Source organism: Poecilia reticulata, chromosome 12, assembly GCF_904066995.2.
Source record: "Poecilia reticulata chromosome 12, P_reticulata-male-v2, whole genome shotgun sequence".
Lineage (NCBI taxonomy): Eukaryota > Metazoa > Chordata > Actinopteri > Cyprinodontiformes > Poeciliidae > Poecilia > Poecilia reticulata.
In genome coordinates this window covers 3,649,418-3,665,788 of record NC_088841.1, presented here as the reverse complement: position 1 = coordinate 3,665,788, position 16,371 = coordinate 3,649,418, and the positions used below count along the sequence as shown (strand labels likewise).

Here is a 16,371-nt window from a genome sequence, read left to right as displayed (position 1 = left end):
AAGTTGCTAATCTAGTTCAACGTGAATGCTTTAAATCTGCAGCCTTGACCCTCCCTCTGCAGGTTGGAGTTTAACCATCAGCAAACAGAGCCAGGGGAGTTGGTGTGTGCATGACTTGGGCTATTTGCTGTTTTGTGTCAGCAGGTGATTAATAAAAGAAAGGGGGGGAGGATGAAGAATATATATTTTTAGTTGATTAAAATCAGCGTTTAACTGATCTGTAAAGCTTTGCATGTTTTTTTTTCTAGTTAGGTTTTCTTCAAATGATTCAGGGTTGAATTTTTCGCCCCCACAACGTTCGATTTTCAGCTAATGACAGGTGGACGTGTGACAGGAACTGCTGGATGGACACTAAACTTCACTTATTTTAACTTTAACATCTAAGATTTTAGATCTCTTAGTTGCAGAAATGCAAAATAAAGAATGAAGAAAAAAAAACCTCAAGTAGTGTTGATGCATCCGGATCTGGTCCAACAAAATGTCCGCCCGCAGACAGAATAAGTGCTGACAGCAGCAGAAAATGTAATGAACATAATTTCTTCAGAATTTAGACTCGTGGTTCTGCTCTTCAGTAATCAAAATCTATGCTTCCATTTACTTAAAAGTCAAGTTTTTTTTTATTTATTTATTTGTCATACATCAAGATTGCATACAGTTTCATCCATTAGCGCAGACAAAGTCTTTTTTTTTTCTTTTTTTTAATCTTGGGTTATGCATGACGTGAATTATCCGACGTCAAACCTTTGGAGTTTGATTTGTATCGATCCTTTCCAAAGTACACGTCCGTTTCAGCGCTGCACTCCGGGTCAGAGACGTCCGTGTCCCCCTCCTGTCCAGCGAGGGGAGCTGGGAAATGCTGTCATGATGAATTATTTCTTCCTCTGTTGATTGGAACAGCTGTGCTATGTCAGGATGAGAAGGACCTTCTAGGCTCTCTGATTGTGATTTCTTGTAAATCATCTATTTATTCATGACACCAGCTTTATTTTGGTGGGTCTAAATAGCTTGTGTATTTAAATAATAAAATTACTTTTGTGAAAAAAAATGTCTGTGATGTGCATTTTTTTTTCTTCTTTAAAGTAAACCCGACTGGTGGGATAAATACAGACTCATTTTGTTTTAGGGATTTTAAAATGTCTTTTGGTTATTTCTGCATTCACTCATTTTCACCGATACTGGGTTATTTGTCCTTTTTTAATTAGAAGTAATCATTTCCTGTAGCTGTTCCATACAGAATGAGTGCAAAATTATGAAGTGGAAAGGGGAAAAAAAGACATAAAGCCCTGGTTAAGCAGCTCCGTTCAGAATTCAATGATCTGCTGAAAATGAGTTGTAGACATAAATCTGACTTTTATGGACAAGGAGCGAAAAGAAAGCCAGAAGAAATCCTGTTTGCAGTTTAATGCCAGACTTTAAAGCTGCCGCGTGTAACTTTTATTAAAAAAATTTAAGTTTTAACATTTTTTATAAAGGCTCTACTGCAGCTGTAAAGTCGACCCCAGGACTGATCAGATCAGAACCAAACTGATCTTTTTGGCCTTCATGTCAAACATTTTGTGTAGTGGAAAAATGACATTACTCGGATGTGGTGGTGGCAGCATCATGCTGTCCTTCAGAAGAAAGAAAAACTGGTCAAGTTGGATGGAGGTAAATTCAGAGCATGCTGGAGCTCTATAAAAGCACCAAAGTTTACCTGGTGTTTTTGTTTTTGTCTAATTTCTAGTAGAAATGTCTTGGTACGCTTGAAATAAGACAAAAACTAACTTGAGTTTCCAACAAGATATATAGGAGCTTGTTTTAAGTAAATAATTCCTTAATACTGATGAAAAATGGCTGGTTCCTTTAGCAGATAAATTATTAATGACATTTTTCCCCTGTTAGTGAAATAATTGACTAGAATTTTTCATCAATATTGAGGAATTACTGACTCAAGCTATTAACAGTTTTGTCTTATTTTGAATATAACATATTTGCAATAGAAACCAGACAAAAGAAAAAAAACAACCTGATAAGATTTTGAGTTTTTGCAGTGAGGGAAACCTGGAGGCTGCTAATGGTGTCAGCCTGGGGTGTAGCAGGGCGAATGTTCAGCCAGAGCTGCAGAAGAACGGTTTAGGTCAAAGCTTATTAGTTTAGTAGAATGGCCTAGTCAAAGACCAGATCTGAATCCGACTAAGAATCTGTGGCCTCCAGATGCTTTCTATAAAATCTGCTCTTATTAGGAAGAAGTGTGGAGATGTGCCAACCTGCTGGACAAACTCTCTGTTATTTCAGTGAAAGACGGCTGCATGACTGCATTTACTCAGGGCACATGAATACAAATGCATGCCACACTTTCCACATTTTTTCCCCTGTAAAACAATGTTTAAAAAAAAAAATTATATCCTCATAATTCTGCACTGCTTCATGTTTGTATCACAAATTCAAATAAAATGCATTTAGATTTGTGGTTGCAGTGAGATAAGATGAGGTTAGAAATTCTTCCGCCAGGTTCTGCAGTGATTGCTGCAAACTGATGACTCGATGCAATCTGCTGGGTTTCCTTTTTAAACCGCTTTGAATAATTAATTTGGCATATTGCACTGTTTGATAACTAGGATCAACTGGATGGTATGTATGATTGAATTACAAAGTGCCTTTAAATGGCATTTGCTATGTAAATAAACTGAACATTCCTAAAAAATAAACCAGATAAGAACCATATTTTATGAGAAACTTTTTCTTTTCTCTTTTTATTGATTATGTAAGTAACAGCAGATTGCAAAGACTTGTTACCCAACCGTGTTTATGTAATCTGTTGACTTGGATCGATGGTGTCATGCATAACCAGTATATGCTCTTCTGGTTATGCATGACACCAGAAGAAAATCACTACTTACAAGGGATTATTTAATCAAAATTAGCCTAATATTTTATAAAAGAATCAAATAACTCCAGTTTATTTTTTTTTAGTTTTTCAGTTCTCCTGAAGGTTTCAGCAGGTAACCAGTGGGAGTGGGGTGAAAGTCCACCTTCCTTTGTGAACACATGTGAGAGAAAGGGAGTGGAGGCGTGGCATTTTCACCCGTCTACCTGTCTTTACCTCCTGCAGCTCTCATTCGCAGACAGCAGCAGCATCGGAGCGACGCTTCAGCCGAGACATGAGCGGACGAGTCGGAGACCTGAGCCCCAAGCAGGCCCAGACCCTCACAGAGGTCAGAGATTATTCCCCAATCTGGAATATTTGATGGAAATTCTGGGAGATTTTTTGTAAATGACTTTGGTTTACGTGAAGCTGATATCTTTTGGTTTGCACTGGTCCAACTTTAAATGCTCTCCCAGTGAAAACTTTGACTGTTATGTGCTAATGCTCTGTGTTAAGACTTACAAATCCACAATCTGAACATTTTTTATCACAGGTTGCGCGAAGTTCCTCCATATGGGTCAGAGCTGTTTGTTCTCCAAAGCTTTTTTGGTTTTAATCTGTGAATATGTGTGCTATATTAACAGCTTCTTTTAAATGACATCTTCAGGTTTTTGTAATGGTCAATAATTGCCATTTGCTTTTATTTGAACTCAAAAACTAAAAGTAGATGAGCTTGGATTTGAAAACGTGTGTATTTGGGTTTATCCACTTAATTTTAGTGAAGCAAAAAGGGATTTAGTGTGACAAATAATGACTCTCATTTTAAAAATGAGCAGAAATAGCTATTTTTATTGTGCAAATTGTAACCATGTAGTTACAAACAGAGACTTATTATGGACAGGAGGGCTGTTCAAAGGTCCATAAAATATTATGGATCAAAAGAGAAGGATAACCTGATGATCTGAAATATCTTCAGGTATTTCCTGATTTTTGAGGAAATACAAAAATCAGCTTTGAAATGACAGTTTCATTTGAAGGGAAAAGCTTTCCAAACCGTCCTGCTTGAAAACTGATCAGCCCCTATAGCTAATAACCTGCTGCTCCACCGCTGGTGTCACAAACATCAAGTGTTTGTTTGAAGTAATAATGAGTCGATCCCTGAGGGGATTTTTGATACAGTCTTCTTTGCATAATTGTTGTAATTCAGACATATTGGAGAGTTTTAGAGCACAAACATCCTGTTTAAGCTCAAACTACAGCATCTACCTCAGACTGAAGTTCACACTTTGACTGGGCCACTCCGACACTTTCATTTAGGTATTTTTTTTATATTATTTTCTTGCTATTCAAAAGTGGACTTTAGTGGAATTTCTTTGCATCGATGCATAATGTGTTGCATTTGAGACCGCCTTCAGGTTCCATAGAAGTCAGTGAGTGAAACCAAACAAATGAGTAAAACATGTGGTTATTCATTTACTCCATGCTTAACGAAGGTGGCAGCTGGTTAGAGTTACTTTTTTACTCTAATAAAAACTCCTTTTTACGTTACCTCTGTCTGATATTAAAAATCTTGTTTCATGATCTGAAACACAAAAGTGGCGAAAACAGAAGAAAAAAAAACGATCCCGGTGACTGATGCATATTCGTTCAAACTTATATGTCTCAACTAAAATAAGAAATGAATGCATCCGGACTGGGTGGAGTGATCTTAGAATTTTATTGCTATATTTTGTGGTATTGTTGTGATAAGGATAAAAAATATGATAAAACTATTTACTATTTGGTCTTATTTTAGGTAACTGGTGCAGTTGTGACTGTATGGAGCAGCAGTCACAGCACCACAAATAAAAATATTGTTTTTGAAGAAAATTCCCATTTAAAACGGGCTTCTTTAGGACACCACTTCATTAAAGAAGTGAGATTTTTATCACTAAGCTAAGCACATTAACTGCATTTAGCCATATTTCTGAATTTACTGATATTTAATGATGCTCTCGTGAACAAATAGTGGAGAAAAGAGTAAAAATAACATTTACGATAACACTGCCAGGTTGGTCTTTTGTTTAATGTGATTAATTTAATTTTATTGAGAAGATAAAATCTAAATTCTTCTAGGAAATTCTTCATGATAACTGATAAACAATAAATGCCCACTGCTAGATTGCATGCCAAACGATGCTTTGAGTTTTTTTTGCATGTTTATCCCAGTTTCTGCGGACAGAGATACACCAGCAGCCCACAAAGGTTTACTTACGCTGCTTTTCCTTCTTTTTAACTCTTTGTGACAAAGAATTGCGGCTTGGCTTTGCTTTCAGTTTCGGGAGAGGATTCAAGATGTCCTCCCCAGCCTGCCGGCTCAGCATGACCACTACCTCCTCCGATGGCTCCGAGGTGAGTCTCAGACGTCCAGGTTCACCTGTTCAGTGCTTTCTGGACACTGATTATAGATTTAGGGAACACAGTTTGACCCATTGGTCTCCGTTTGCAGCCCATCAAGGATAAGTCCACCACCTATGTTGCTCTGTGGTTGAACTGATTGATCATAAAATAAGGTGCAGTTCAGTCTGTTAATATAAATGTATTTATATAGTTCCAACAGCATTTTGGAATCAAATTGCTGCCAGTGTTTCTGTCAGAAACATAAAATTACAAACCACCAGACAGCTGTGGTCTGTCTGGTTAATGGTCCACAGTCAGAGCAGGCTGAGATCGATGACCAGAGGTGTGTGTGTGTGTGTGTGTGTGTGTGTGTGTGTGTGTGTGTGTGTGTGTGTGTGTGTGTGTGTGTGTGTGTGTGTGTGTGTGTGTGTGTGTGTGTGCGTGCAAGTATGTGTGCACCGCCTGTTGACTTTGACCAGTTTCTCTGCTTGCTTAAAAACAAGCTGAGAGTTTGAAACTGTGTCAAAGGCACTTATTTCTTAACAGCAAGAAACAGAGAAGTTTTATGAACTGTTGGGAATATATGAATATATGCATTTTTCTATGTGCGAAATATAAAAAAAATACTTACAATAAAAGCACCTCTACATTAATTTCACTGTTGTCATTTTGGAGACAGCAATTGATGGGAACGTCGCTGTTCCTGAAAGGCGAGGTTATTCTCTTCCCACCATCCAGAAGCTTCATTTTGTGTCCCCAAAATTATCCATTCCAAATCCATCACACTGTTTCACGTTAAATAAAACTAAAAAAGAAAACGAATAAACATTCCTTACTTTGGATTAATTTAACGCTATTTCTCCTGTGCTTGTTTTGGAGTGAGCCTATGTAAGCTATCTGAACTCATTTATGCTTTAACATAAAACACAGATATTCAAAACATTCAAGTGATAGGCATGGAATATACATTTAAATGATTTTTGCTCCAGAGAGTGAGCCTGTGTTGAAAACAATTCTGGGCCACAGGTTTTGCCTAGAGGGTGTGTACAGATCGGCCAATGACGGTGTGTGGATATGGGAAAAGCAGTGATTGGTTGAAATCGCTGGCCCACACACATTCATACACAAACACACGTTATGTCTCTCTACCTTTACAAGGTATTGACTTCCATTCATTTCTACAACCTATCCCTAACCCTTAACCGTCACTAGACCATAACTAACTCACACCTTTGTCCTAAGCCTAACCCTTAACTCCAAAGCGACTCTTCTCCTCATGGAGCAGTGGGTCCTCATAATGTATTTGTAGGAACATGGTCCTTACAATATACAGTCATGGCCAAAAGTTTTGAGAATGATTAAAATGTTAATATTTACAAAGTCTACTGCTTCAGTTTTTATAATGGCAATTTACATATACTCCAGAATGTTATAAAGAGTGATCAGCTTAACAGCAATTAATTGCAAAGTCAATATTTGTCCAGAAAATGAACTTTATCCCCCAAAACACATTTCAACTTCATTGCAGCCCTGCCTTAAAAGGACCAGCTAATATTGTTTCAGTGATTGCTCCATTAACACAGGTGTGGGTGTTGATGAGGACAGGGCTGGAGATCAATCTGTCATGATTAAGTAAGAATGACACCACTGGACACTTTAAAAAGAGGCTGGTGCTTGGCATCATTGTTTCTCTTCTGTGAACCATGGTTATCTCTAAGGAAACACACGCAGTTAACATTGTACTGCACAAAAATGGCCTAACAGGGGAGAGTATCGCAGCTAGAAAGATTGCACCTCAGTCAACAATCTATTGCTTCATCAACAACTTCAAGGAGAGAGGTTCCATTGTTGCCAAAAAGGCTCCAGGGCGCCCAAGAAAGATCAGCAAGCGCCAGGACCGTCTCTTAAAAGTGTTTCAGCTGTGGGATTGGGCTACCAGCAGTGCAGAGCTTGCTCAGGAATGGCAGCAGGCAGGTGTGAGGGCATCTGCACGCACTGCGAGGCGGAGACTCTTGGAGCAAGGCCTGGTCTCAAGGAGGGCAGCAAAGAAGCCATTTCTCTCCAGGAAAAACATAAGGGACAGACTGATATTATGCAAAAGGTACAGGGAGTGGACTGCTGAGGACTGGGGTAAAGTCATTTTCTCTGATGAATCCCCTTTCCGATTGTTTGGGACATCTGGAAAATAGCTTGTTCGGAGAAGACGAGGTGAGCACTACCACCAGTCTGGTCTCATGCCAACTGTAAAGCATCCTGAAACCATTCATGTGTGGGGTTGCTTCTCAGCCAAGGGAGTCGGCTCTCTCACTGTATGGCCTAAAAACACAGCCATGAATAAAGAATGGTACCAGAATGTCCTCCGAGAGCAACTTCTCCCAACCATCCAAGAGCAGTTTGGTGATGACCAATGCCTTTTCCAGCATGATGGAGCACCTTGCCATAAAGCAAAGGTGATAACTAACTGGCTCAGGGAACAAAACATAGAGATGTTGGGTCCATGGCCTGGAAACTCTCCAGATCTTAATCCCATTGAAAACTTGTGGTCAATCATCAAGAGACGGGTGGACAAACAAAAACCTAGGAATTCTGACAAAATGCAAGCATTGATTGTGCAAGAATGGACGGCTATCAGTCAGGATTTGGTCCAGAAGTTGATTGAAAGCATGCCAGGGAGAATTGCAGAGGTCCTGAAGAAGAGGGGTCAACACTGCAAATATTGACTTGCTGTATTAACTCATTCTGTCAATAAAAGCTTTTGTTACTCATAATATAATTGCAATTGTATTTCTGTATATGATAAAAACATCTGACATACACACATGAAAACCAGAGGGCAGCAGATCATGTGAAAATATAATATTTGTGTCATTCTCAAAACTTTTGGCCATGACTGTACAAATACAAGAACACAGACACACATGCACTCAACTGCATGCAGCAGGAAATGGACTTTAGCACAAGATCTGCTATCGGAGCAGGCACCACTAGAGAAGAGGTGCATGTTTGTATTTCTACCCATATTTATGACTTAGTACTGGCTTCTATTAACTTTAGTAACTGCTCTTACCCTCACACCAGTACCTGTATATTCCTAATTCAAACCTTAACCAAAACTTAATTTACACCATACATTTAAACCTAACCTTTATCCCTGAAAAGTGTGCTCACCCACTTCAGGTCAGGCTTTGGCCCTCATAAGGCGCATTGGCCTTCAGAAGGTTATTGAATATACTGGAAAAGTTCCTAAATAAGCAGCACGGACCTCTTTAGAGCATAGCTTAGATAAAGGCCCAAAAGGAATCAGAATCTGTTGTTAGGGGACATTTTGCTGTGTTAGACCACAAGGAAAGCATGACAATGGACCAGCGCTGCACTTTCATCTTATTAAATGGGATTCATGAATTCAACTCACTGACTCTTCTTGAACCTCCTACATTAAGAACCTAAGTTGAGATCATCTCCACAATTTGGAGGCACTACTGGGATTTGAACCCAGAATCTCCGGTTTACCAAACAATTTTCTAGAAACAAGTGAATTTTAATTCCATTTCTTTTTATCAAATTTGGGGGCTTTCTCTTTCTCCCCTGAAGATATAATAAAATTATTTATTCCCAACAGTTCATATAACTTATATGTTTCTTGCTGTTAAGAAATAAGACCAAACAATATGTCTCAAAAAGGTCATCAGTGTGGAATATCAGGGAATATTTCCTGACACCAGTGTCTCCTTCAAACTGGTGTGAAGGAGACATAATTACCAAACCAAAGAATAACTGCATGTGCTCTGTGCTGACTGAAATAAAACGTTCATGTTTTCACATGGACGCTCTCTCTTCTGTTTCTCTCTTCCCAGCTCGTAACTTCAATCTTCAGAAATCAGAGAACATGATCAGGAAGGTGAGATTTTTGTGATCTCTCTGCCTTGTATCTCAGACTCATCTCAAGTCTTTACATTTTTCCTACACAGTTTTTACATTCATGTAGCAAATATTGCTTTTCACTTTATTGATTTTTACCTACAGACTGCACAAGGAGGTTATATAATATGTAGCATTGTTAATAATTGAACAGGAATTTCTCAACTGGTTTTTGTTTTTGGTCTCCATTAGTGAACTTTTGACAGCTGGGCATGTATAAATCTGCAGTGGAGATTATAATCTCTTCTGCCAACATTAGTTGAGGCGGCAGCATCAGAGCTAAAGAAGCTCAACAACCTGATAAAGAATGCTGGTTCTGTTCTGTGGTGTGTCTGGAGATGACGGTGCACATGGACAATCCATACTTTTCTGGATTACCCAGAAAATCCAGAAAAGTCTCAGCAACCCTGACCGTCTTCTTTATGAAACTGTTGTACAACAACAGAGGGTTTTCAGTCAGAGGGTTTCTCAGATATGCTGTGATACCTACTGCTGTAGGAGATACTTCACAGCCACCATCATCTACAATAAGTCTTTGAAGAAAATTGTGTTCTATGACATTTAATTTCTCTCTGGGGTTAAGAAAGAATTTCTGAACTGAATTTGGTTGTGCTGGAGTTTTTCGTCATTCGTTTTACTTCCTGGTTTTTGTGAGACTCTTATTTCTTCTTCTGCTTCCTTTTCCTTTTCTTACAGCATGTGGAGTTCAGGAAGCAGATGAAAGTGGACACCATCATAACTGACTGGAAGCCTCCAGAGGTAACTCGCCCGTCTGACACGCACTCCGTTGTCTCGATGTTTGATGACGCTCATGCTTGTCCTTCTCAAGGTTATTGAGAAGTACGTATCCGGTGGGATGTGCGGCTATGACCGAGAGGGGAGTCCCATCTGGTACGACGTGATTGGCCCTCTGGACCCCAAAGGCCTGCTGCTGTCAGCCACCAAACAGGACTTCCTGAAGACGAAGATCAGACACATCGAGATGCTGCAGCGGGAGTGTCGGAGGCAGTCTGAGAAGGTCTGGAACAAGCTTTCCTCTCACGTCTAAACCTAGACTCACTTTTTTCCCTCCCTTTTTACATTTTTTTCACCTCCAAACTTTGTTTTTCCCTTTATCTGTTTCTGTTCTCTTCCCCTTGTCTCTTAATTTTTTGTGAGAAACAGAAGAATGTTTGCTTCTCCTAAAACTGTTTTTCACAAACATGTTTGTAAATGTACGTGTCGCATTTTGAGCTCACGTCACAGCATAGAACTTGAAATTGTCCCCGCAACATCTTAATATATGCATCCTGAAATGAAAATATTAATCTCTTAATGCACTTAAGAGATCTTCTTTGCTCATCCTAATGAAAACTGCGATTCTTATTTTGTAAATGTGACTGGCCAAGACACACAGGCATTTTGTAAACTCAAATGCCTACTGAAGCATTTTTGAGTTTACAGATTCTGAAAGTGTTGATTCTAATCTTTGTTTTCTCTCAGCTTGACGTAAAATAATTATTTTAGTTTAGGTGTTATAGATGCAGTTAATCAGCATGGGGCGCAACGCTCCTCACATCCTTGTCACTGTCATATCACACTCAAGCAGGGCGGACCTCTGCGTGCCAGTGGCGTACTATGTATCATAATGGTATTCTAAAAACAAAAGTTCTGCAACTCACCCCGAGAAACTGAAAAATATCCCTGCAGACATGAATTTCTCTGATCATATAGCTCGGGTGATGTTTTCTTCATACCAGTATTTTCAGCTTTTCATTTGAGTGATTCAGTCTTAAGCTATTTATCCATTATTATTTTTAAACACAATCCTTTGGTAGGGTAATTGTACGTGTCGTACTTTGAGCTCACATCACGGCAAATAACGGTTGTTTAAATGCAGTACATTGCAGACCACTAGGGGGCACCCAGAGACCACAGGCTGACCTAGACTCACTTTTTTTCCTCCATTTTCTTCATCTTCCTTCCAGGTTCAAATTTTTTTCCCTTCCTCTGTTTCCATTCTCTTCCCCTCATATTTTCTCTCCTCGTCTCTTCCTCTCACATGTCCTCTCTGTCTGTCTCAGCTCGGGAAGAACATAGAGTCCATCACTCTGATTTATGACTGTGAAGGACTTGGACTGAAGCACATTTGGAAACCTGCTATTGAGACTTACGGAGAGGTTTGTCGCTCGCTCTCACATTCATCACACGCTGTTTCTCAGAGCCTTAGTCTGTGTCTGAGCTGCTCTTTATCTCCTGCAGGTCCTCACCATGTATGAAGACAACTACCCTGAGGGGCTGAAGAGGTTGCTCCTCATTAAAGGTACCTCACCTGATTTGCGACATGGTCTCACTATTGTTCAAGTTGTGTTTTCAAGTTGAAGTTGAAGAATTTCTTTATTTTGTTATTTTTGCTGCAGCTCCAAAAATGTTTCCGATGGCCTACAACCTGATCAAACACTTCCTGTGTGAGGAAACGCGACGGAAAATCGTGGTTTTAGGAAGTAAGATGACTCGCCTTCATATCTCTTCAAACTATAACGTCTCTGACATTGATCTGTTTAATGTTAACTTGTATTATTCCTTTTATTAAATTATATTGGTTTATGCTTTTTTATTACAGAATTAATAGTAATTCTGCAATAAATAATCATAGTAGCGATAAATAAATAATCTATTATTTAAGACATTGGACTCAAATTATAAGATTACCACAGGACTATAACGCAAACGCGGGGAAATGTATGACGGAATATTAGGCTAAGAATTTTTTATTATTTAGAAAATAAAGTAATAATATTACAAGAATAGAATCATAATAATACAAGCATCAAATCATGATATGTCAATAAAGTGGTAATAATACAAGAGTAAAGTTGTAATACAATGATGAAAAAAGTCATACTGCGAGATTAAAGTCAAATTACCAGAATAAACTTGTAACAATATGAGAGTAGTTGTACTAAAGCAAGAGTAAAGTCATAATTAAATGAGAATAAGGTTGTCCAAATTATTTGTTTCCTTCATTACTATGGTTTATTGACTTTTTCTCCTAATTGTTTGGCTGTTTGGAGGTAACTGGCAGGAAGTGCTGCGCAAGCACATCGACCCGGACCAGCTTCCTGTGGTGTACGGAGGAACCCTGACCGACCCCGACGGAGACCCTTGCTGCAGAACGATGGTGAGAAGAGAAACCCTCAGGCAAGATCCAGTTTGTTTGGAAGGTTCTGAAAGAAATGATTCATCCGTTGCACTTCTAGATCAACTACGGCGGGAACGTTCCCAAGTCTTACTACGTGCAGGAATCGCTGAAGGTTCAGTACGACAGCAGCGTCACCATCAGCCGCGGCTCAAGCTTGCAGCTGGAGTACGACGTCGCTGCCCCCAGCAGCCTCCTCAGGTATGACAGCAGGTGCAGAAATCTGGTCGGAAACACACTGAGCAATAACACGCATTAAGAGAAACAACTTTTTTTGATGTCAACAAAAATTTGGGAAACGTGTGTTAAGAACTTTGTAGTTATTGATAGATTCTTGTTTATTTTAGAGAAAAATACAATACCTCCCCTTAATACTACATTACATTATGTATTTTTAATTAAAACATACGAACTTCAGTATCTTCTGTCCTTGCAGCTTCACTGTCTCCACCCATCTGCGTCTCATTAACGTGTCTTTTTTCTAGTTTCAACAAATGTCAGTTATGTTTTAGTACATGTAGGGAATGTGTTTTAAAAAAACAAATGTATCAGTAGAATAAGACGCAGTTCTGTTCCCTGCTAGGTGGCAGTTTGCCAGCGATGGAGCAGACATCGGGTTTGGAGTGTACCGGCGCACCAAGGACAGCGGGAGTCAGAAGGTAGCCGAGATGGAGCAGGTTCTTCCCGGTGAGCGGTACAATGCTCACATGGTCCCAGAAGACAGCTGCCTCACCTGCTCGGAGCCGGGAGTCTGTGAGTAACCGCTCGTTTTCCTCAGGTTTATCTGGATGTTTGTCAAGAAAATTGGTCAAAATGTATGTATCTCTACATATGTATGTGAATGGGTAAATCTGGCTCTGCTATAAAGAGTTTTGTGTGGTCTGTGTGTAACAAATGTGTCTGTGTTCTCTGCTAGCTGTTGCCAACCACATCCCTTGTCCCTTGCAGATGTGCTGTGTTTTGACAACAGCTACAGCATCCTCCAGTCCAAGAAGGTTAGCTACAACGTGGAGGTGATTCCTCCTGCGGATGAACAGCTGCAGACTCTGTGCAGCAGAGGGGACGTGAGGCTGCAGTGAGGACACGCAAATATTACATCTCACATTTTGGTCACCTCGCTGCCTCACGACGACTGGATTTAACCTCAGCGTCTCTCAGTGCACTGCGCGTTAGTTCCTAATTGTTTGGAGCCTTAATTGTAAAGCTGATTAATGTGAGGATGAGAAGCAGTACTGTGAATGCAGTGCACCGAAACCGTGCCAGAATGATTCAGGACTGAACCACAGAGGTCAGTTCAAGCAGTCCAGCTGAGATTCCATAGTTATCAAAGTATGCATTGCATTAACTAGATTATGATAAGTGCATGTTAATTAATAATGATAATTTTTCAGATAATATTTATTTTTGGATCAATTTCCTGCATGATTAGCTAGATCATGAACACAACACATTTACACTTTTGGGTGATCCAGAGTCACCAGTAACAGCTGCCTCACACCACCTGGTTGTATTTTCAGCACTTTGCTGAACTTTGTTGAGTTCTGCTTTTAAAGTCGATGTATATAACAGCAGGACCTGCCATGTTCACCAGCGGTGGAGCTAGAAATTTCCCGTTGCTCACTCAGAAGTGGCCAACAACTGAGCGGCACCAGAGTTCAGAGCACAACATCAGTATTGTATTCATAAATTTATGCTGTCTAATCATATTTCACTGCTGCCACCAGCTGTTTTGGAGGTGTGGTCGATGACAGGTTACTCTCTGGCTCCGCCCCTTCTCTTCATACCTTCTACCCACCATTTCCAGACAGTAAAGCAATCTGGAATGTGAGGTAAAGAAAATGAGGTGCGTGTGAGGGGAACGTGATCTCATGTCTTGGTTTCTTCTGAAGTCAGAGTCTGTGCAGTAAAACAAGGTATCCCACAGACGCTGAATCACTTTTTTCTTCTTGACTTGTGGCCTAAAGTCACAAATGTGTACTAACCCCAGTATTACCCTGGAAACCAGCTCTCTCCCTGGTCTTTTACCATAAGGGACAGCATTTCCTCCACATGGGAAGGAGTCTGCTGAAGTGCGTCCCACTGGGAGGAATCCTCAGTCCCAGAATCTCATGCAGTTGAACTCGATATTAGCCAATTCTTTGCAAATGAACCTGTAAGATTTTTGTCAGTGTCAAAAACAACAAAAATGAGACATTTATTCAAATTTAGACCTGTACATTTCCTCAGTATTTAGTATAATCTCCTTGAACCCTTATGAATTAGGTGAAATGTTTTCGGATATCTTTCCACAAGATCAGGGGTTGGTGATGGCCTTTGGTCATCCTTAAAACCTTCTGTGCTTGTGATTGATGTTTGTTTGAAATACCCACTCCTGACTGATGTTATGGTACCACCTACAGTATTGTGTACAGTGCACCAGCCTCTAGAAGAAAATCCCTCCCCAACATGCTGCTGACACCTCCTTTCTTCAGTTTATGTGAAGAAACACTAAATTTTATGTACCAAAACATGTTCTTCTGGCGATAATCCATCTGATTCCTGAAAAGACTCTTTAAATTTTTCCCAGATTTGGATAGAATTGTTTGAAAAGATAACTGTGGCTCCTAAAGTCTTTTGGAAATTGTATCCATCTTAGCTGCCTTTTCCCCCATGATGTCAAGCAAGGAAGCAGTCTGCATAAAGTGTTGCCTTAACACATATTCACCGAGTGAGAATAAGTGATTATTCATATTTTTAAGTAATGTAAATATCTAGTTTTAATATTCTTTGTGTGCAATCTGTTAATGAAACCACTTGACTGATCTTTGTGTGTTGACCTGTTTTTAATAGCAGCCAAAAATAAAAAATAAAAAACAGGAGGGAGATGCCACTGAAGTATTGACTCTGCATGCTATAAACTGTTAGGGCATGTCATAAATTTATTTTAATTTATGAACGCTTCATTACGTCAAGGTTAATGTTGAAATGTTGCAATAAAAACCTATTGTGTTTAAATATGCCAAATTGCTTTTATATGTTTTGAACTTTATTTAATTTTTTCACAAATCCCCTTTTCTGTTGTGCCTTTTAAATGTATGAAATTCACTTAATAACTGATCGATATTTTCTTGAGCAGAATCAACTTGATTCGCCAAGTTTGTGCATACAACAGATTTGATTTCAGTACCGCTGAAATCCGCATATATTTTATAGGTCATATAAAATTCAGAACTATTAAACCTCAGTTGTCTCGCTCTTTCAACTTATGTCGAGCTCTGATTGCGAATAATTGCTGCGTCCACCAGGTGGCGCTTCAAGACAAGACAAGACAAGAGATTATTGGATGTATTACGTAATAGCTGATCAGTGAATATTAGGATCTAACTAATGATAAAAACAATACAACTAGCAAACATCAAAACGACTCTGAGGGCGGATTAACATCGAGACGAATAATTTTAACATTTTAAATGAAATTTAGATTTTCTGTGTTTTTTTTTTTGTTTTTTTTTTTAAACTTAGGTATAAAATAAAATCCGCATCTTTCCACAGAAACAGCCGTGTTATGTAACAGAAATATAATTAATAGTGTAAGCACAAGAGGGACTCCGGCTGTGGAGGGGTGTGTAAGCCTGTGGTGGTTATGTCGGTTCTTCCAGCATCCCCCTGGCCGGGCTCCGTGCCAGGGGGATGCGGGATGATGCTGGAGGCGGGAGGGAGGAGGGGGGTTGGTACAGATGCCCTGTGAGTTTTACATAACAGCAGCTGGCTCACACATCAAATGAGTGACAAAACCGCTGGCCGCAGCACAACAGACAGCGTCCCTCCTGCCGCGTGCCGCAGTGCCTGGTGTCCAGCAGAGAGGAGGGGAGAGAGCGCGCGCTCCTGGCTGTGCGACACGTAAAGGATACAGTTGGAGGGGGGCACGTTTGTTTACCAGCCATACCTGTCGTCGTCCGGTTGGCGGTGTTGCCGTTTGTGTTTGTGTGTGTGCATGTGTGTGTGGCTCCGTGAGTAAAGGGAGGTGGAGAGAGAGATGGAGGGCCGGAGAGAGGCGGAGCCGCTCGGACAT

The 16,371-nt window shown here is 39.9% G+C and overlaps 1 protein-coding gene and 1 long non-coding RNA gene across 2 annotated transcripts; one reads left to right on the top strand and one right to left on the bottom strand.

Annotated features, from left to right (window-relative positions):
• The first annotated feature begins 3,057 nt into the window (after positions 1-3,057).
• sec14l7 (SEC14-like lipid binding 7) lies at positions 3,058-15,458 on the top strand. Its single transcript, XM_008423262.3, has 12 exons — positions 3,058-3,194; positions 5,161-5,236; positions 9,079-9,122; positions 9,839-9,901; positions 9,972-10,160; positions 11,206-11,301; positions 11,384-11,444; positions 11,542-11,625; positions 12,196-12,302; positions 12,382-12,521; positions 12,904-13,073; positions 13,269-15,458. The coding sequence occupies exons 1-12, from the start codon at positions 3,141-3,143 to the stop codon at positions 13,397-13,399; spliced, it is 1,215 nt and encodes a 404-aa protein (XP_008421484.2). The 5' UTR covers positions 3,058-3,140; the 3' UTR covers positions 13,400-15,458.
• LOC145554408 (uncharacterized) lies at positions 12,901-16,300 on the bottom strand. Its single transcript, XR_014090370.1, has 2 exons — positions 16,211-16,300; positions 12,901-13,104 (listed from the first exon to the last, which is right to left on the bottom strand). It is a non-coding gene; the product is annotated as an uncharacterized LOC145554408 (long non-coding RNA).
• Positions 16,301-16,371: the final 71 nt, after the last annotated feature.

Coding starts and splice junctions, on each gene's coding strand:
- sec14l7 (XM_008423262.3), top strand. CDS start 3,141: ATGAGCGGACGAGTCGGAGACCTGAGCCCCAAGCAGGCCCAGACCCTC. Junction 11,445..11,541: donor GAGGTTGCTCCTCATTAAAG/GTACCTCACCTG, acceptor TTTTTGCTGCAG/CTCCAAAAATGTTTCCGATG. Junction 13,074..13,268: donor CTGCTCGGAGCCGGGAGTCT/GTGAGTAACCGC, acceptor TGTCCCTTGCAG/ATGTGCTGTGTTTTGACAAC.